Genomic DNA, 21324 nt, shown 5'->3' with positions numbered 1-21324 from the left:
TGTTATTTTGTCAGTAATAGTAATTGGGAGATCATAGAACAAGGAGATCATAGAGGGGTAAACATTTATTTACCAACATGCATGGTGGGAAACTATTATCCCAGTGCCCTATAAAGGGTTAATTACGTAAGGTAAAGTCTCTACTCTGTATCTGAGACAAAAAGAAGCTGCTGATCTCGATCATCTCGATGACGTTTTTTGAGGTTATCGTTACTGACACTTCTTATTTTCCGGATCAAGCTGCGGTAGCATAATAAGCCTAGGCTTATTTTTGATCTATAATTTCATTAATATATCATAATATTTAATATTCTAAAATCTGCTTCTGTGTATATAATTTTCAATTGATATTTCTTCATATTATGTTCACACTTTTTTATGTTGGCAGTTCACAGTGGGCAGTTGGCTAGACTGCTAGTTATAGTTTAAAAGAAAAACCGATTACGATTAACGAACGATAACGACCATTTTTATTTTTGGCATTAGTTTGTCATAAAATAATTCTGTATATTTTGTTCTAAAAAAGCTAATTGATTATATGTAAGGTGAGTTAGATACTAATATCTTATTGAATAAGTTAAACATTTTTATACATTATACCCGTAGGAAATGTCAAATTTTGTTATGCACTAAATTAGGGTTGTAGGGTTCCTCAGATGCAGTTTACAAAATAGATACTAATGTTTACTTTCAAGAATTAACGTTATAATTTGTTATAAATACCTTGAACTATTGAAAAAGCTTAGCAAGTTTTACTCGAGGCTCAAGTTGACTTATATGTTATATTTTAAATGCTTTCATGTATTAAAAATTTAAACAAATTGTCCACTTGACTTAAAAAATGTCTTAACCAAACTTGGTTAATACTTTAACCATTGTATTAACCAAGATTGGTTAAGACATTAACATTATGAAACCGGTTTCAGCAGGCTTTACAGAAGTTTAGTTGGGTACTAAATTATTTATATTAAGTGTAACCTTCTATACGGTAGCTATAGTAACTGACAGAAATCAAATGTTTGTGTACCGTAGTCGTTGTAAACTTTCCCCTAGAGGTAAAACCCGCTATCATCCATCTTATCCTTTCCACAAGGGGCCCAAGGCAGCATGTTGCACAAAGGCCCGTCAATTTGCATAACCTCCCTGCTTGGGACAATATAATATCAAGTTCAACTTTCTATTTAATTTAGGCTTGTGTATCTTTGTTGAAGGTTAAAAAAATGAGTTATTCAGAGTTGAACAGTCCCGAAAGGACCCTGAGTGATGAGTTGAAAGAACTGATCGATAACAGAAATATCCTGACAGAGAAAACAAAGCACAAAGGTATGTATTGCTAATCTTGTACTAGAAGTTTCTCAATGTCAAACGTAGTTAATTAGAATAAGATGGTGTTAGTACACGAATTATTTGCAATAAAAACAGCAACCGAATATCTTTGATTTGAATTCAAGTCCAAAATGATTGTAATAACCCCCAAGGACAAAAGACCTGCCAGTCATACATAGACAGACAGGAACCGCACTGCAGGACTGCGCAGGGTAGGTCTATAACCAGTGACCACTGACCAGTATTCAATTCAATGCAATTCTATTAATTACACCAAAATTACAAAAATAATACAAAAGGTGTGACAGTTAGTGCCAGTTGCACAAAAGCCGGTTAAATTTTAATTGTGGTTAATTCCACGAGATCCAGTCAGAGAAGCCGTCTTATCAAATAGGCCTTCTCTGATTGGTTCTCGTGAAATTAATCACGGTTAAAATTTAACTGGCTTTTGTGCAACCGGGCCTTGTACAAAAACAATAATAATTATTCTAATTAGCTTTATCAACTATCTTATTCTTATACAGCTGGAGGTAGGGACTACCATAAGTAGGGACTGTCATAAGTATTGGAAGGGTTGTTTAGATAACCCGTTTAACATCCCTCCCCCCCCTTTCAGCGGTTCATATAAACATTATAAATTAAATATTTATTTCACATGTAACATATAATAATGGCGATTGAACTAATTAATTTTTAAATATATCACGCCTGAAAGCGCTTATTGATATGATTTATAGTATCGGCCTGGAAGCTTATTAACAAGTGCAGAGCGTCTACACAGCCTCAATGTGATTTCAGTCCAGATGTTATGAACAGTCACTATCTGAACTCCGTGGAGGCCATTCTTCAACAGATTCCAGTGACTCAGCCAAATGGTGTTGGAAATGTAGAAGCGCAACCCGCTGTCTTTTCTGTATGGAGGAGAGTCTCGAAGAATGATGTATTGAAAATAGTGACTGCTTTTAAAAATTCACCTTCTCAGGACATCTATGGATTTACTGTGGCTTTCTTGAAATCAGTGGTTGATGAGATGGCACCTCATCTTGCCAGTGTCTTAAACTGGGCTACTTTCCGAATTGTTTGAAGTTGGGTAAAACTGTACCTATATACAAAAAGGGAGATGAGAAGGACAAGAATAACTTCCGACCAATTACTGTTACCCCCTTACTCGGAAAAATCTTAGAGGTTGCCATGAAGGATCAGCTAATGGACCATCTTGAGAGGAATAGTTTGCTGTCTGATAGACAACATGGCTTTAGAAAGTCTAAGTCCACACAAACCGCCCTGCTGGCCCTGATCAACGAAGTCATTGATGCATTCGAGAGTGGAGATTCTGTGGCAGTGAGGCTGTGTGACCTATCACGTGCTTTTGACTGTGTGTCTCATGAGCTTCTCCTTGGAAAGTTGAGTCAGTATGGTATAACGGACATTGTTGCTGACACTTTCAAGTCCTATCTTTCCGACAGAAGGCAGATAGTGAATGTTCGGGGTGCATCATCTGGCGAACTGCATGTACGGCATGGGGTACCGCAGGGCTCTGTCCTGGGGCCAGTCCTGTTCATCCTGCATATGAACGATTTGAGAGTCGGCGGAAGTGAGCTGCTGTTTGCGGATGACACAACCCTTGTTGGGAGAGGATCCTCGCCTGCAGCTGCCACTCTTGAGTTGGAGGAGTCCTTTGCTGGTGCAGAACGCTGGTTTCAGGAGAACAAGCTGTTGCTCAACGTCGGCAAGACACAGAATATCATGTGCACTCTGAGAAACCACTTCAATCATTCATTGAATGAACCGGTGAAGCTTCTGGGATTTAACATCGATCCAAAGTTAACATGGAGTGCTCATGTGGATGCTGTATGCAGAAGACTGTCTCGTGTGATCTACCTGTTGAGAAGACTGAGGTGCTTGCTGACTGAGGAACATTTGATTATGGCCTATTATTCACTGTTCCATAGTCACATTATATATGGAATACTGCTGTGGGGACACTCTTCACACTGTGAGAGTATTCTTATGCTGCAGAAGAAGACAGTTCGGATATTGTCATCCAGTGGTCATCTGGAGCACTGTAGGCCACTCTTCGCCAGACTTGGGATTCTCACAGTTTTTAGCCAGTTCATCTTTGCTTCCCTGGTTGGTATTAGGAATACCAATCTGACAGTGAATTTGAGGGGGTTGCAGAGTGCCTACTCACTTCGAAATGCTCTCGAAGTCAATGTTCCTCGATGTAGGCTAAGTAAGGCTCAGAACTGTTATCCCAATATCGCTATTAAAATGTTTAATATGCTACCTCCATCTGTGCGTCATTTGAGTGACAGTGAGTTTAAGAGGAGACTCAAGTCCTGGCTGCGTGCCAGACCATACTACTCCTTGAGTGAATTTTTTCAGGAGTCTACAGTTGACATTTAGTGGCCATCACCGTGTTTAGCCATCTATGCCATTATGTTTTATTTTTTGACGTGACAGTGTTGTCAAAAACTTTCTGTGTGATATTGTATTTTTGACGTGATGACCAACCCAGCTCATCTGGCTGGTTAATGGTCCTACAAATGAAGATTGAAGAAGATTGAAGATATCGGAACCTATTCCGATTAGTCGTAGCATTGTAGCCTACTTTTTTAAAAGTAGGCTACAATGCTACAGTAGGCTACAAGTAGGTTAAAAAAATTAATACGGAGTTGAATTATCCTTCGTTTTTGTTTCAATTTCAGTTATCAACGACTTACAAAGAGAGAAAATCGAGAAAGAAGAAAAGAGATTGAACATGCAGATGAAAACTATGAACGAATTAGTTGAATCTGAAAGGAAATATTTGTGTCAGCTTGAAACATTGTTGAGGGTAGGTTCCTCTCTAATCTATTTTGAATAAATATAAGTCATTATAAAAATAAGATTGATTAATTAGTAATTGAACCAACTCTAGAACGGTAGAGCTATAGACATAGGTACGTCAAAAGATGATTGAGGAAACTATCTCAATCAATGTTTGAGAGAGAATCAACGGGATGAACTCAAAACTGTTTCTCTTCCTAATCTTGATTTACAGTAACGAAAATTTAGTCCTACTATTTATATAAACCAGCTAAAATAGATAGAAATGTTGAATCTGGGTAATTAGAAAAGTAAAAAATAAATATTGTAAGAAAAAGTATTTTGACAATCATACTCACAAAACTACGCATCATGAAGAAAAACTACCACTTCTACATTTTATGAATTTTCACGTTGAAAATTATCCTTTAAATTATAATTTTTCAATGATTTAAATGCAAATAATCAGACTGATCCATTTATCCATTAATTTTTTTTAGTTTTTCAGAACACCATTGGAAGACACAATCAAAAATACGGCCGCCAGTAAAGTTTTCGAAAACATTGAAACAATCAGAAACCTGAACAAAGTACTTCTTCAAAGGATTAGCACAGACTTGACGCCGAACAAGATTGCTGAAGCATTCATAGAACTTGCGCCATTCTTCAAACTGTATACAAATTACACCAATGATTACAAGCGGACGATATTAGCAATACAGGAGGTCCGCCGACAGAATCAACGAATAGATGATAACGTTGCTCGTCAAGAATCCAGACCTGAAGTTGCCAATCGCATCAATTCACTGCTAATTGTTCCCGTACAAAGAGTACCCCGATATAGGTTGCTACTGAGAGAACTAGCCGAACATACACTGGCCGAATCGAACGAGAAAACATTGGTGGAACATGCATTGAGAAGGATTGAAGAGGTGACTGAGTACATCAACAGCCAGGTCAATCAGCAAGATAATGTTCAGAGATTGCTGCAAATACAGATGAGTCTAGCAGATGGTAAGCCAAGTATTATTCTGCCTGGAAGAACGTTGATAAAAGAGGGAGTACTAATGAAGGTTGCTGATAATGAGGATAAGGGAAAACCACGCCATTTTGTGTTGATGTCAGATGCATTGATGTGTTGTAAAATGAAGTCGGGGAGTCTGCATTGTTCAGCGTTCATGCCTCTGAGGAAGTGTCACGCTGAAATGGTGCTTGGTAGAGGCCTTTTCTCGCTAACTGGTCCTGGCTGTAATCTGCTGCTCTATTCCAAAGATGATAGAGTAGTTGAGGAGTGGGTCGATGCTATATGCCAGGCAAAACTTGAGGTAAATAACACCTCATAGAGGCTCTTAGTAGCGTTATTGCTATATTTATTTGGAGTATTATAAAATAAATTTATAATCTATAGACAAAGCTACTTTCTATATTATTTATAAGTGTAAGATCAAAACTGAACGGAAATACAAAGTAGCTCAGTATAGTATTAACTCGCATTAAAAAGGTAGCATGAATTGGACGCTAACAAGCATCCTTATAGCCTAGAGGTTTGGAGAATTTCAAATCGATGCACCAACCTTGGGTTTGATCCCATGCAATCAGGCATGTTATTTATCCATTCATTAATACAATTCCTATAAGTAGTAATATTCATTTTCATTCTTCATACGTACAAATTACTTCTGTAATGAAATGTTTATTTTTTTCAGTATGAAAAAAGGATAAGCACTCTTCAGAAGAAGGTGTCGTCAAGACCATCCCTACATAGCTGTATAACTCCTTTAAATGAGTCATTTGTTGGAATAGAATATGCCTCGAGGAAACGCAAATTGGTAAATATTATACTTTTTTACATTTATTTGATCTGGGATTAATAATTTCTTAAGTGTAGATGAATAACTTTTTTACATTCCTTGCCCTATTACCATAGGTAAGGAAAGTATTGCTTTCCGAAAAAAATTAAGGTACCCCAATTTCTAAATTTCTATACGTTTCAAGGTCCCCTGAGTCCAAAAAAGTGTTTTTTGGGTATTGGTCTGTGTGTGAGTGTATGTATGTGTGTACACGATACCTCATCTCCCAATTAACGGAATGACTTGAAATTTGGAACTTAAGGTCCTTACACTATAAGGATCAGACATGAACATTCTCGATCAAATGCAATTCAAGATGGCGGCTAAAATAGCAAAAATGTCAAAAACAGGGTTTTTCTCAAAAACGGCTCCAATGATTTTGATCAAATTCACACCTAGAAAAGTCATTGATAAGCTTTATCAATTGCCACAAGTACCATATCTGTAAAAATTTCAGGAGCACTGCACCATCTATGCAAAGTTTGATTTTAGATTCCCAATTATCAGGCTTCAGATACAAATTGAACAAAAAAAATCAAGTGGAAAAGATTGAGCTTAAAAATCTCTACAATTAATGTTCAGTAACATTTTCTCCTAAAATTGAAAATAAGCTCGAAATTCCAGAAAATAAGATTATTCAATTGCAAACTGTTAGCAACTTTTGATTTTATTTAATCATTTACTATGAAGAGATAGCAGACTTTGTGTGTCTGCAGCGTTATTGTCCTGTCACCAGCTGGCTCAGATCTTAGAAAAGTAGACTTGAGATGCGCGGGAACACTATTGTCAGTTGATCAATTTTCATAACGGCAAGGAAAGTTGTGTAAGTGCACCACACCAGATTTTTTTAATAGTGGAGGTGGTATTGTGCCAGCTTTCTATATTGAATAAAAATATTTCAAAAATAGTAAATTTTTAATGAACTATTTATTTTTATTCTTCAAGTGACATTTTTCGTGGACATGTAATAAATTGTATAAATGTTTTGTCTAGTTCAAATGTTTTGTTTGTAATCCTCCTGTGAAATATTTGTAAATATGCCATTTATTGTATCGGTCAAAACTCATAATTTTTCTCTGATTGGCTGAGAATCAACTGTTGGTGAGAATCAGCCAATAGTCTCTTTCACACCTACCGATTGTTGGTCGACACTTGGAATCGTCCTCGCATTGGCTAAGAATCAGCTGTTTAAGAGCATTAGCCAATCAGAGGACAACTATTCTGAGTGACGACCGTCAATCAATAACTTTGAAACGGCTAATTTGAGGACAATTCTGAGTGTCTGCTGAGAATGACTGAAATCCTTGAATAAGATTAGTTGAATGATTTGTTTAAAATCCTTTCTTTGAGTGCTCTTTTCTCATTCATACTTATAAATATTCTCAATTCAATAAATTCTAGATTACATTGCTAATTGTTAAATACAATAAATTGTCTATTACATGTTTGCTAACAAAATATTTTACCATTTCACCTCAAATGTCTTCTATTGAATGTTTAAATGCTGATCTATTATCTATAAAGTTTTTGTTTCAATTCTTCGATTATGTTTCTATCAAGTATGCCCAATACAATACTTTACTATGTATTATATGTCTTCCCAATAGCCCAAGAATGCCGATTATGCCGATTATAATGTTCTCGATTTATTCAGACCAAGCATATTTAATTGGAAAATACTCATTTTTTAATTGAATTTTTTTATTTATTAATTCATTTTTCAACTTGTAACTTGCTAAATATTGAATTAAATTCACGAATCATATAAAAAAATGTTTCGTTTGAGCAAACTTATGAATCGTAATAAATACTCTATTAATTTTTTCTAGGATAATCAAGAAAATTGCTTGCCAAATGTGAAAAGATTCCTGAGAATGACTGATTCTTCCAAAGGATCGACAAAGCAGGTAAATATCTGAACAATAATTATTTTGTGAATGCAGATCTGTTCAATTCATGATCATTCAACATGAATAACATTTTTTTGTAGTACAACTTGCGAAGGACACTCTTTCTTATATGCTAGCTGCAAAGTCATTACAAAAAACAATTCAATGGATTTTAACTTTTCAATTTCATCATGATTCATGCAATTCATAAATAGCGCAGTATTCATTTTGGTGAGAAAAAGAGGAATTTATCTTTTTTTTGTAAAATTAGTTGCAATTATTGAACTCGTCTTGAGATTTTTGGACACAAATTGAAAAAGTACTGGTACTATATAAAATGAAATCGAGTTTTATTCTTATTCGTTCTCAAAAATATATAATCAGTATGAAAAAGGCTCCTTACACAGGCTAATGCCTGTGGTTGAGGAGCGAGTTGCTAAAAGTATTATGTACATCAGTATCATAAACTAATTGCTGACGTAGAATAGAATAGATTTTATTCCTTTAAGCGGAATAATGAAAATCATTCATATCTGACGTAAGATAACATACATGCTTACTGAAGAAAATAATAGAAAAATAACATTTTCAATACAAAAATAATTCAAGAGTAGCGAGTAGGAGGTAACTTCAATGACAAGCTTGAGTAAAAAATGAATAATAATAAGACTACAATTGAATTTTTTTTTTAGAACTAGTCACTTGGACTAACCATTAATTTTAATCTATCATTTCTTAAAAAGTAAAACACATTTTAAAATACTAAATTCTTCCAATTTAATAATTTATTTTATTAAAACTACTCCCTTGGACCAACCATTAATTTTAATCTATAATTTCTTAAAAAGTAAAATACATTTAAAAATACTAAAGTCTTCCTATTGAATAAATAGACATAACTAGAGGTATCATCATTTACAAGTGCTAGAATTTATTAGCTTACAATAATATTCTTCCAACTCCCCACTTCTTATGCTGAAGATCCATTCATTAACAATTTTTTTTAAGACCAATTCTTTTGTTTTCGGTGTTTCTGATATTTTTCAGTAAATTGAAGAAAAGAATATTAATTTTATAATGATGAATGTAGTAAATGTCTTAATGTCATTGGCGAAACCACAATATCAGTACCGTATCTGAAGCGGATCGATTTGATGGGTGTGACGGATGTTAGAGAACAAACCAGATTTGTGTTTGAAGATGTACATGATCACTGTTCTAATATACAGTTGATTGATGTTCGAAACTTTAAATTACTGAAAACTTTTACTTAACTCATTTTTTACTTAAAATCTTTGAAGTGTAATATTTATTTTGTCTAAGTTTATTTATCTTTTGTAACTCATTTTTTTCCTGTAACTGGGCACCCGCCGAAAAACCTTTGAGTTTGGCAGGACTCTCAACTGTTTGAATTGTGAATAAAATTTTGATTTGATTTGACTTGAAATTACAGGGTATCAGTGGGGTATCTTCTAGAGTCATTCAAAACAATTGTAGTCGAGCAGGTGTAACCCGTGCTCATAACGTTAGTCCGGGAGCAAATGTCATTCCGTGGTCATTTTTGGGTAACAGCCGTGGAAGATGTCTCATTTTCTTCGTTAGGTCTAGCATAATACGGATCATGATGATGATAAGTCGAAATCACAGGCAAACACCTCGGAAACATGATGGCTGCCAAAAATGTTTAGGGTTTTTCTCTATCGCTTGTCTTTTAATGACCGTTCAAGATAATGCGTAGAAAGATAATATCTATGATGGCAATCTCAAAAATATTTGTCATCATAGAAAAATCCAAGATGGCAGCCAGAATTGACTGTTCAAAAAAGAGTCTGTCAATGATAGATAGATATTCTCTTTCTATAGTGAGGTCCACATTATAATGGCAGTGTACGATTGACAATACTGTTGCTGTCCTTTTCTATCATACAACAAAACAGATAGCACTATCTCTCTCTCGCTTTGCAATGTTGTCTATTTGCCAGAATATTTTATATTCACTTTTGACAGTGACTGTACAAAACTGACCAAACAATTCTCAGCCGCTTTTTTTTTCTTCATTCTATGAAAATACTAGAGTACACAAGTCGTATAATTGATTTAAAATGTATTTTTGAAACAATGAAATAATTTTTAAACATTACCTTATGAGAAGCACAAATTAAAATACCTGAAATGACATTTTAAAAGTTGATAACTAACCATCCTGGACTTCATCCATGCTTCAGATAGCCTACCCGTATAGGTTAGACCTATTCGTACCTGTATTTAATAACATTGAAAATTTATTTCAAAATCCATTTAAATTACTTATTTTTAAAAAGTATTCCTATTTTTCTATTATTTTAAAAAGAAATTGGAATATCATACCAAATAACTCAATTTCTGTTGTTTTGAAATTCAGATCAGTGTATCACAGCTTTTTAAATTAGCCGCCATTTCAGGTTTGTATAAAAATTAAAATCTGATCTCAGGTATGAAAGCAAATTTTTGAATCAAATTATGAAAAATATATTTTCTTGATTAATTTTACATTAAATTAATTATTTTATTAAGGAAATGATAATTATTATTAGATTAAATTTAATGGGATGAAATGAGTAACAGCTGTGTACAGTCAGTGGCAAAATGGAGAGACTTGGCAACGTTTTTCTCCTATCTTTCTTCACTGCCATTATAACGTGGAGCTCACTATACACATCATCACGAAGAGATTGATACAATTTCCAAGTCTGTACCTTCAAGGAGTCATTAGTTACACGGTTTTCTAATTTTTTTAGGTTTGGCCTAAATTATGGTGAAAAAACGTGTTTTCCGCTGCAAACTGTACTTTTCTATTTTTCCGATGACGCCCCCGCCGTAGAACATGCACGTACAGCCTTCAATCAGATGTAATTTTAAAGCTTTAGAAATTCTTTACAACACTGTGCCAATAATATCAGTGTTTATTCACTTTAAAGACATTCACAGGGTGAAAAAACAGTCAGTCATCGTTAAAAACTTAATTTTGTCATATTGGAAGCAATCAATCTGTATTTTTTTTCGAACGGTGTTTCAGGAGTGGGTGTGATTTTATAGTCAACTCGAACGGGTCTCCTGTCATATTTAACCTTTAAGCAAACAGCACATTTATTAATGTAACCAGTCACGTCCTGTAGCATTGATGACTAATAATATTTACGTCGTATTTGATTATAAGATTCATTGATACCGCGGTGGAATGTTTTACCCTCATGATAATTAGAGATCACCTGCTTTTGTTCATCATTTTGTGTCACATCTAAGTTCATTCTTTTATACCGTTTAAGTTTGATCGAATCAAAAGTCTCTAGTAGTACGTTCTTGAAATTGTTAAAAATCCGTTCATACTCATCGTATAGGGCTCCTGCACGCGAGCAGAAAACTCCATACTTTGTATTCGGTTTCAAATACTCTATACATTTGTCCTTCATGTCATCATAATCATTAGCATTCCTAAAATAAATAATCAATCTATTTTTAGCAAAAATCTTAATCAAGTGAGGGGGTTGGTCACCTTGTTCAAGTACTAATTGGTTATGTTCTTCATTCAGAATCTTATCGTCGTCAGCAATAGTTACTTGCTCGTTTGAGCTCTCTTGAGAGTGCATCGTGGCTAAACTGTTATTATCATCTTCACGTTCATTACCATTTTCATAATCAATATCACGCACAATGTTTTCATTAGCATCATTATTTACAACGTCGTCATTTCTATTATCAATACCTATAATATCATCATTATCAGTTCCTACGGCAGGGTTATCTATTTGTTGGAGAATTTCATCAAGGGAACTAATGTCTATGGAGGGAGCTTCAGTACGAGTATTGAATTGCAGCAATTCTTCCACGTTAATGTCATCGTATTCATGATCAGGGTCATGAGTACTATTATCAAAACCGTGAAAGCCATCTTCTAGACCAGTTTCGTGGGGGTCAGTAGCAATATTCGCAAACCCACGAAAGCCATCTTCAAAACCTAAAAAAGCATCTTCCTCATTTTCCATCATGTTAACATTATTAGGACGAGACAGAGCGTCCGCTACGTAATTGGTCTTCCCATTTATGTAAATAATATCAAAATCAAATTCCTCTAATAATAGTTTCCATCTAATGAGTTTCAAGTTCGGTTCTTTGATGCTATGAAGCCACTGGAGAGGCTTGTGATCAGTTTGAATGAGAAACTTCCATCCGTATAAATAAGGTCTGAAATATTTACAGCACCAGACAATAGCCAATAACTCTTTTTCTATGGTGGAGAGATTGATCTCATGTTTATTCAAAGTTCGCGAAGCATACGCTACTGGTAGATCTTTTCCTTCAAAAACTTGGGATAATACCCCTCCTATAGCATAATTGCTCGCGTCAGTCGTGACAATGAACTGTTTAGAGAAATCAGGGAGTTGTAATATTGGACTGTTCTGTAACATTGTTTTCAATTTTTCAAATGCATTTACATATTCTGTATTATTAATATCGATCTTTACATCCTTTTTCAATGCCTGAGTCAGAGGTTTAGTGATTTTTGCATAGTTCTGTATCATTTTCCTATAATAGCCTGTTAACCCTAAGAATTGTTTGATTTGTTTTTCGGTTTTAGGTATTTTAAAATCCTTTATGGCCTGCAATTTGGCTGGGTTGGTTTGAATACCGCGTTCTGAAACAATGTGGCCAAGGTATAACAATTCTCTTTTGAAAAATTCGGTTTTGTCAAACTGTATTTTGAGATTGTGATTTTGTAGTTTCTTGAAAACAGATTATAAATGTTTCAAATGTTCTTCCAAATTGTCAGAAAATACTATTATATCATCCATATATACTAATAAATTCGGCATTTTAGCATACAATTCATTTCGGAGGAATTTGAAAGTTTCAAAAATGATTTAACATCCATCAAGCTGGAGAATGAAAAAATTAAAAAGGACAATGAAAAATTGAAAAGTGATAATGAAAAACTGAAAACAGATATTGCGGACCTACAATCTTACAGTCGTAGAGATAATATTGTGGTTACCGGAATAACAGAAACAAATAACGAATGTGTCAATGAGGTTTTTAATATGCTTTCAAAAACGATTGGAAGTGAGTTAACTGCTAGAGACATAAGTGTTGCTCATCGCCTTCCCAGTAAGAAGAAAGAAAGCATCAAACCGATAGTAATTAAATTCGTACGTCGTCAAGATAAGATGTCATGGATGGGTCATTTTCGTCTAGCATCTTCGCAGGACAATAGTGGGGCTGGTATATCGGCGAAAAACATTTCAGCTGTTCTACCTGAAACAAGGGTGATGGCTTACGAACATTTGATACCTTCAACGCTTGAACTGCTAAATACGACCAGAACAATAGCTCGGGAGAAAGGATATCGCTTTGTGTGGGTACGTGATGGTAATATTCTTGTCAAAAAAGACGAAACCAGTAAGAATGTTTTACATATTAAAAGTGATGTGGACCTTTCTAAGATGTAAGTACTAAAGACTTGTTTAACAATGAACAGTAAAATAATTTTATTATGGACATTTTTGAAAATTTAGATGAATTCGATGAAGTTGAGACATTATGTTTGAATAACTCTAATGATTATTACAATATTATTTCTAATCAACCCAGTGTAAATTTTGATATAATTCATAGTAATATCAGATTCATTGGGAAGAATTTAGACGAGTTCTGTTTAGAATTTGCTAATGTATTGCCATTTATAGACATGATTGTATTATCTGAGACGGGTCACCAAGGTGTTAGGCCCATAGGGTGTGATATACCTGGTTTTAATCAGTACTATTCAATGAATCACACAAATAGAAATGGGGGTGTAGTAGTTTACTTGAAAAAAGATTATGATCATGTTCATGTGCGGGAATGCACAATAGTTGGGGCTAGTTGTCTCGTGATAGAGCTGAAAATTTTTGAGGAGGAGTGGGTTATTGTTTGTGCTTACAGATCACCTAATGATAATTGCCAGGACTTTGTTAACTCTTTAGCTGAGCTGCTTTCGAATTTAAATTTAGGAAAAAATATTATATTTGTAGGAGATATAAATATTGATATCTTGAATAATAGAAATAACATCCACACTGAATCTTATTTGAATTTATTGAACGAAAATGGGCTTATATCTTATGTGAATTGTTTTACAAGGGTTCCATTTCAGGGAACACCTTCGTGTTTAGATCATTATTTCGGTAATGTTCACACTAATAAGCACATTGAACCCATGGTATTGAAGACTTGTATTACTGATCACTATGTTACTTCTCTTAGGGTTCGTTGTGAAATAGACTTGACTAACAATGCTGCTCAGTTGCCACTTGTTGCCACCAGGCTCGATTATGATAGGCTTTTGTCTCTTATCCAGTCTGAGGGCTGGCAGTCTGTATTTTCTAGTAGGGATGTTAATGTTTCAACAGATAACTTTGTAGCAACTCTACAAAGCTATATTGAAAAATCCACTATAAATGTAGCCAAATCTAGTTCGAGGTTTAAAAAAATCAAGCCATGGATTACTCAAGGTTTAGTATTTTCTATTAGAAGAAAGCAAGCTCTATTTAACAAATGTAAAAAGGAACCATTCAATTTAAATCTGAGAAATTATTTTAGAAGTTATCGAAATAGATTGACAGTCCTTATTAGAGAAGCTAAACGATTGTATTATAGCAGAAAAATTGAGGAGGCTGGAAATGATGTAAAACGGACTTGGAATGTAGTTAGGGAGGTAGCTGGTTGTAAAATAAGGAAGGAGTGTTTGGAAGAAATTGAAATTGATGGTAATGTCTATAGTGCTAGGGATAATCCCAATATATGTGCTAATGCTTTTAACGATTTTTTCATCTCTATAGGAGAGAAAATGGTACAAAATATTCCTAGTGAGCCTGGTGACGATTTGCAACCAGACAATCCCCACAATCCGCAAGATTATTTTACTTTTCAATATGTATCAGAGACTGAGGTTGTGGAGGCGATCGAGAGTCTTAGAGGTGCATCTGGGCCTGGTCATGATGGCATTACTGTATCTGTTTTAAAATCTGTTAAAAGTATTGTTGCCTCTCCACTCAAACACATTATTAATGTAAGTTTTGAACAAGGTATTTTTCCAGATTCTTTTAAAACAACTGTAGTAAAACCAATATTCAAATCACAAGACAAAAGGAAAATTACCAACTATAGACCTATAAGTTTACTTTCGAATTTGGCTAAAATAATTGAAAAATGTGTAAAGAGACAGCTACATAAATTTTTGGAAGTGAATAATATTCTGTCAAAAAATCAATTTGGTTTTAGAGAGGGGATGGGAACACAGGAAGCAATTGCTGCTTTTGTTCAAGAAACAATCTTAAACTTGGATGTAGGTAGGAGACAAATAGCTATTTTTCTTGATCTTGCAAAAGCCTTTGATACAGTTTGCCATGATCGTCTACTTGATTGTCTCCGTAGCCTTGGTCTTGAGGATGTGGCACTGGGATGGTTTTGCAGTTATTTAAAGAATAGGCAACAATGTGTTAGAGTCAATAACACTGTTAGTGAATATAAATCTGTTAAAATGGGAATCCCGCAGGGAACAGTGATTGGACCTTGCCTCTTCCTGATCTATATTAATGACTTTTGTAACCTTAATTTAATCAATGGGAAAATATTGTCATTTGCAGACGATGCAGTTTTAATTTTTCATGAAGAAAACTGGGCTAGCACATATGACTCAGCTGCTAGGGGACTGGGAGAAGTAAAAAATGGCTTGATAGAAGAAAACTGACTCTGAATTTGTCCAAAACAAAATACAAGGAAAATCTTTTTCCTTGAATATACAGAATCAGCCAGTTAATATGTCACTTGTTTTGCATTCTCCAAATTGTCTTAGTCATGTAGATTTAGGGTGTTCAGTTAATTGTAATGAAATAGAGAAGGTTAGCAGTATCAGATATCTTGGAGTAATGGTTGATCAGCATTTAAAGTGGGATGTACATTTGTCGCAGCTTACTACACGATCTAGAAAACTTATTTATTTATTTGTGAAATTACGTTCTGTTTTGCCTATGAAAGTCATGAAGATAGTGTATTATGCACTGGCACAGTCATTGCTCCAATATGGTATTGTGGGTTGGGGTGGTGCATATACAAATGTTCTAAAACCAGTAAAAACAATACAAAATTTAATATTAAAAATTATTCTGAAAAAGAATAGAATGTATTCAACAAGATTGGCTTTTTTGGAATTTTCAGTTCTACCGATTAGACAGATATACCTGAAACACATCATATTATATTATAAGAAGCTATCACTTTTTCATTTCATTAATAGTACGGATTGTGCTATTACAAGACGGGAGGAGTCAGGTCTGGTTACTGTTCCTAGATTATTGACTACTGCTGGTCAGCGTAGCTTCATATATTTATCTCCATTATTTTTTAATATTCTTCCAAGTAATTTGAGAGGTTTACTCGCCCAAAAAAACTTTGGACTACATTTGAAAAAGTATCTGGTTAGCTCTCATGGCTGGGATAGTGCCGAGAATTTCTGGATTACATTAGTATAGTAATTATTCCAATTGAATAGATTTCATTTTGTAACACATCTTATATCATGTTATACACTGGGCTAGGCAATATCAGGTCATTATTATAATTTATTATAATTTACAAATTTTGTTGCATTCTAACACATATTGTATGTAAATATATTGATCTATTATAGCATCACTGATTTATCTTGTTTATTGAAAGGATTTGATTTTAGTTGTTAATGTATATACTGTAATGTTAATTAATAATAAGTAAGTAGTCAAAGTACGGCTGCTCCTTCCCCAAGCTCGAGCTTGCTCTTTTGGGGAAGTAGTTCCTTATGTTTATTTGTATTTCCTATTGATTCATTTTGTTGTTATATTTCTAATTGTGAATTATTGTAATGCTTTTTCAAGGAATAAATAAATAAATAAATAAATATATTCATATTTCTTTGAAAGAATGGGGGTGCATTTTTCAGCCCGAAAGGGAGCCTAAGAAACTCGTAGTGACCATCTTCTGTTGAAAAAACAGTTTTAGGAACAGATTCTGGGTCTATTTCGATTTGATGGAAACCTTAGTACAAATCTATTGTGGAGAAATAAGTGGCTCTCCCAATTTTACCGAAAAGATCTTCAATGTTTGGTAAAGGATATTATCAGCTATCGTCTTGTCATTAAGTTTCCTGTAGTCTATCACCATTCGTATTTTCTTTTCCCCTGAAGCATCTAGTTTTTTTGGAACAACCCATATTGGGGAATTGTATGGAGAGTTGGAGGGTTGAATGATTTTATTTTTCAGCAGTTTATCAATTTCGATTTGTACGTCTTTCTTGAATATTTGGGGGTACCTATAGTTTCGTGTGTACACAGGATTGTCATCTACAGTATTGATCTCATGTTTTAATAAGTTTGTTGAACCAAGAGGAATATTATCAAGCTTTATTATCGCAAGGAATTTGATAATTAAATCGAATATCTCTCTTTTTTCGTCATTCATGTGGTCAGTTTGTAAAGTTTCATGTATCAATTTCTTTATCAATGCAAAATTGTCAGGACGTGTGGTCTTTGAGTCATTATGCGAGTCAAGAATCGTTTCTACTTCCTCAATTTCCATGGGTTCAGGACTGATGGTCATGAGTTCATGAGAGAAAGCTATACAAGTACATTCACCATTAACAATATCAACTATACCTTCTTCAATACAATAGTTAGAATTTCAATTCAATTCAATTTATTAAAAACACACAAAACAAGACAAAACAAGATTTACGAAACAAATAAAACACAATAAAATGTTACAAATATAAAAAAACCATGGGCTTAGTGTTTGGGTGTGTTGGAGAAGAGAAAAAAAAAGAGAGGAAGATACCTAGCCAACTATGGTTTCCCATATAATAGGCAGGCAGTAATTTTTTACAGGTTTGAGTAATCCCTGTCCTACAGTGGGCATAGACCTAACTGGGATAGTTATTACATTAAATCCAGGTTTCAATTCAATTTGTTTTCTACTAGAATTAATTACAGATAATAACGGTTTTGATACGTTGCCATAATCTAACGTATTAGTCTCATAATTTACATGGGCTTTGAGTTGTTGCATTGTTTCATTGCCTAAAAGAATATCGTACCTGTCGGAAAAATCATATATATACATCTTAATTCTAGAAAGATTCGGAAATAATGTGGATGGACCAAAAAATATATACTTATGTCCACCACTTGTACCAGCCGGGGTTTTTACAACAAATTTTTCCTTATATCTAGTTACAGTTGGTGGTACAATTGCAGGATGTACATAATTCATCATCGATCCAGTGTCAACAAGCCATTTTCTGTTTACATCATCGACAAAATAAGGTAGCAATTTATCAATAATATTCAATTCAAGCTGTTTGGGGGGGTTTCCGCCGGATTGGGGCCACACCCTAAAAAATGATCTGCCATTTCATTCACAGCTGATTTTAGATTGTTGAGTTGCGATTGCAACAATTGAATACGAGTCTATGCATTTACTTGATTGATATCATCATTTGATTCATCGAGATAGTGAAGATCCTGGAAAGGATTGTTTCTTGCCGAATTATTAGCATTTCTATTAGTAGAAGCAGTACGCATGGAGACAGTATTCTGGGAGTCCCAGTTGTGAGACTGTTGAATGTTTCGTGCTCCGTTTGAAAAGTTATGAGAATTATTATTGAAAGATTTCGGTTGGAAATTTTGAAATTGCGACTGCTGAAAAGTAGAGGTAGAGGGAACTACACTTTGTTGGAAATTAGAATGTTGAGGCTGTTGAAAATGGATTTGATGAGGTTGTTGGAACCGATTCTGAGTAGTGAAGGGCTGCTGGAACCGATTCTGATTGAAGTGTTGCTGGCGGAAATTCCAAGGAGAGAATTGTCAGAATTGATTGAACACTGCTTGCGGTTGAAAGAAATTCCGCGGTTGGAACTGAGAATTGATTTGCTTTTCATTCACTGCACTTTTGTCACTTACGGGCTCTGCACATTTTAATTGTTTCAAAACAATGCTACAATCACTGCGCAGGGTATCGCGGGCGTCATCCAAGTTCTTGAGTTTGTATACCTGAAGATGAGCTCCGAGTGTTGGATGAACACCGTGAATGAGCGTGCAAACAAGAGTTGTCTCGAGTTCGAGAAGATTTTTCAGGAGATCCCCGGTTACACCATCAAGCTTATAGCGGGTCACTGGTGCGTTTTTCACTGAGTCTTTGTAAGAAGTCGAGGGGGTGTTCGTATTGGAATGATTTCTTCACAGCAATTTCGGCTATTAGGTCAGGGACTGTGCGTTTATCAGAGAAGCTTTTCATTAAAAGTTCAATAAGTTCAGCTAAGTTGGAACACTCGTAATTTTGTACAACATCATCTGCAGCACCTTGCAAACTGTGGAGGGCAGCAGTAAATAACAGCCAATGATTTTCTTCGCGTTGTGATTGTTCAATTTTATCGTTACAATACAGATTGAAAATGTCTTGGAGAGATTTGATAAATTTTGGAAGATAAATTTTATTGGAAGTTCCATCGAATTTTGGAATACAGTCAAGCAAATATTTCGGGATAGATTTGGTTGACATGATCACAGGGTCTAATTTTTACGGTCGAATGAGTGTAGAAGATGAAGTGAAGAAAATGTTCGCATCTGTACTTACAGTTGATGGTAGTTTTACTTCCGGCCCAAATTTGTGGAAGGAGTCTTCGTTGTCTGCCAGGTTGAACTTCGAAGGTCGCCAATTTGCCAATTTTTTGCAATGAATTTTTAACTTTCGAAGAAAGTTCTAATTTTAAATTTTCGAAGAAGGTATCCATTCAGTTTCGACAACATTATGGAAAATTTATCATAAATTCATTCAGTCTCTGCCAAACTGATCAACTCGAAATTATGCATAATTTTGAGTAGATCAGTTTGGTAGTTCAGATGTGATGATTTGTCAAACAACATATTATCTTTCCTGTACTAAATCCAAAGTTATTTTTATACAGCATATTATATTATATTATAAAGGTCTTGCTGCGCTCTTTAATTCTTGATTCTATTAATTTTGTTTTATATTTATTTTTTTAATCTCTTTTTCCTACATTAATTATGAGGAAAACAACGATTTGATGAATAAAAATTTAGAGTAAATTCCTACAGTCTGATGATGACCAACAACAGGTAGAAACGATCATCACTACCAATGTAAGTGCTTTTTCACTCTGTGTTTTTTAAAATTTAAGTTTAATAAAAATGTCTTTATTACTTTCAGACTTGTTCAGAAAATGGAAATCCACTGAGGGCTGTAATGGAATCAAATAGGCAGGAAGGCGCACAAGGAGGATATTATTCACTTTTCAAGAATTTTTTGACTCGTATTGGCAATTGGCTTTAACTTTTGATCGATTTTTGTCCTAAAAGTGATAGAAATATTTATAAGAAATGTTTTAAAGTTTCTATGGATTATTAAATTTTATACTTTTGTGTATGAAACAAAGCATCATCCTTATAATAATATATTTATATTAACTAGTTTTAAAAACTTGAAAATATTTTTTTTATCATTGTTAAGGTTCCTACTTTTGTGTTTACAGAACACCTTTGGTACCTATTTTTAACTTGAAAAGATTGTGTGTAATGAATGAATGAAACTAAAACAGGTGAAACAATTTCACCCAACTTGACAGAACCGGTATGTGTTTGTGCTTTTTGAACTATTCTAATTGGAATAAATTTTAACTTCACAATAAAAAGTTTTTAATTCAATGACCCCTATATCAAAGATTAAACCTTGAGCTGTTTCTGATAGGGATTTTTTTAGACATTTATCTGACGTTCCTTCGCCTAAAACTAACTCTTGTACTCACTATGGCCAATCCACCTGATACTCATTTTTACTAATCCTTTCACTTTGTTAAATATCTCTAATATTTATGAGCATGAATTTATTTGCTAAAAATTTATTTCAACAGTACCTATGTAACAATTATCTTATTGAAGTGAATTGAAAATTTTTATTTGAAAAAGATGTAGTATAAGACTATATTTAATATGTGTATCCATATTATGATAAAACTCAAATTAAGTTTTTTGTCTAGCCTATTCCACTACTAATAATACATAAAGCTAATACAAATATATGGCTAAGAAAGAAGTTGTATATGAAAAGGTCGAGTGGGTCCGATGGAATTCCATAAAAATATTGATTGAGTTTTTCCATTGTGTCAGTGGTCCTATCAACAGCTTCTAAACAATTCTTGTGCCCTGCAGACCTGCCATCAAAATCCGCTTGAACTCCACCCCAGAGCGAGCACACCCATCAATGGCCGGGACCGAAGCAGGAAGATTATTCCACAGCCTAAAACCCGTGACAGTGAATGATCTCCAAAAGTCGTCGTTCTATGAATGGAAAAAGCTAGCAGCAAGTTGCCATGCCATGTTGCACGT

The 21324-nt window shown here is 34.4% G+C and overlaps 1 protein-coding gene across 1 annotated transcript; it reads left to right on the top strand.

The window, feature by feature from the left end:
* Window positions 1-187: 187 nt before the first annotated feature.
* Window positions 188-20630, top strand: LOC120348696 (rac guanine nucleotide exchange factor JJ-like). Its single transcript, XM_039430724.1, has 7 exons — window positions 188-545; window positions 1212-1323; window positions 4035-4162; window positions 4635-5459; window positions 5841-5963; window positions 7814-7891; window positions 20150-20630. Exons 2-7 carry the CDS (start codon window positions 1221-1223, stop codon window positions 20270-20272), a joined length of 1380 nt encoding a protein of 459 aa, XP_039286658.1. The 5' UTR covers window positions 188-545; window positions 1212-1220; the 3' UTR covers window positions 20273-20630.
* The last annotated feature ends 694 nt before the right edge of the window (window positions 20631-21324 follow it).

The sequence above is a fragment of the Nilaparvata lugens genome, chromosome 6, assembly GCF_014356525.2.
Source record: "Nilaparvata lugens isolate BPH chromosome 6, ASM1435652v1, whole genome shotgun sequence".
Classification (NCBI taxonomy): Eukaryota; Metazoa; Arthropoda; class Insecta; order Hemiptera; family Delphacidae; genus Nilaparvata; species Nilaparvata lugens.
This window is presented reverse-complemented; position numbering and strand designations above follow the sequence as displayed.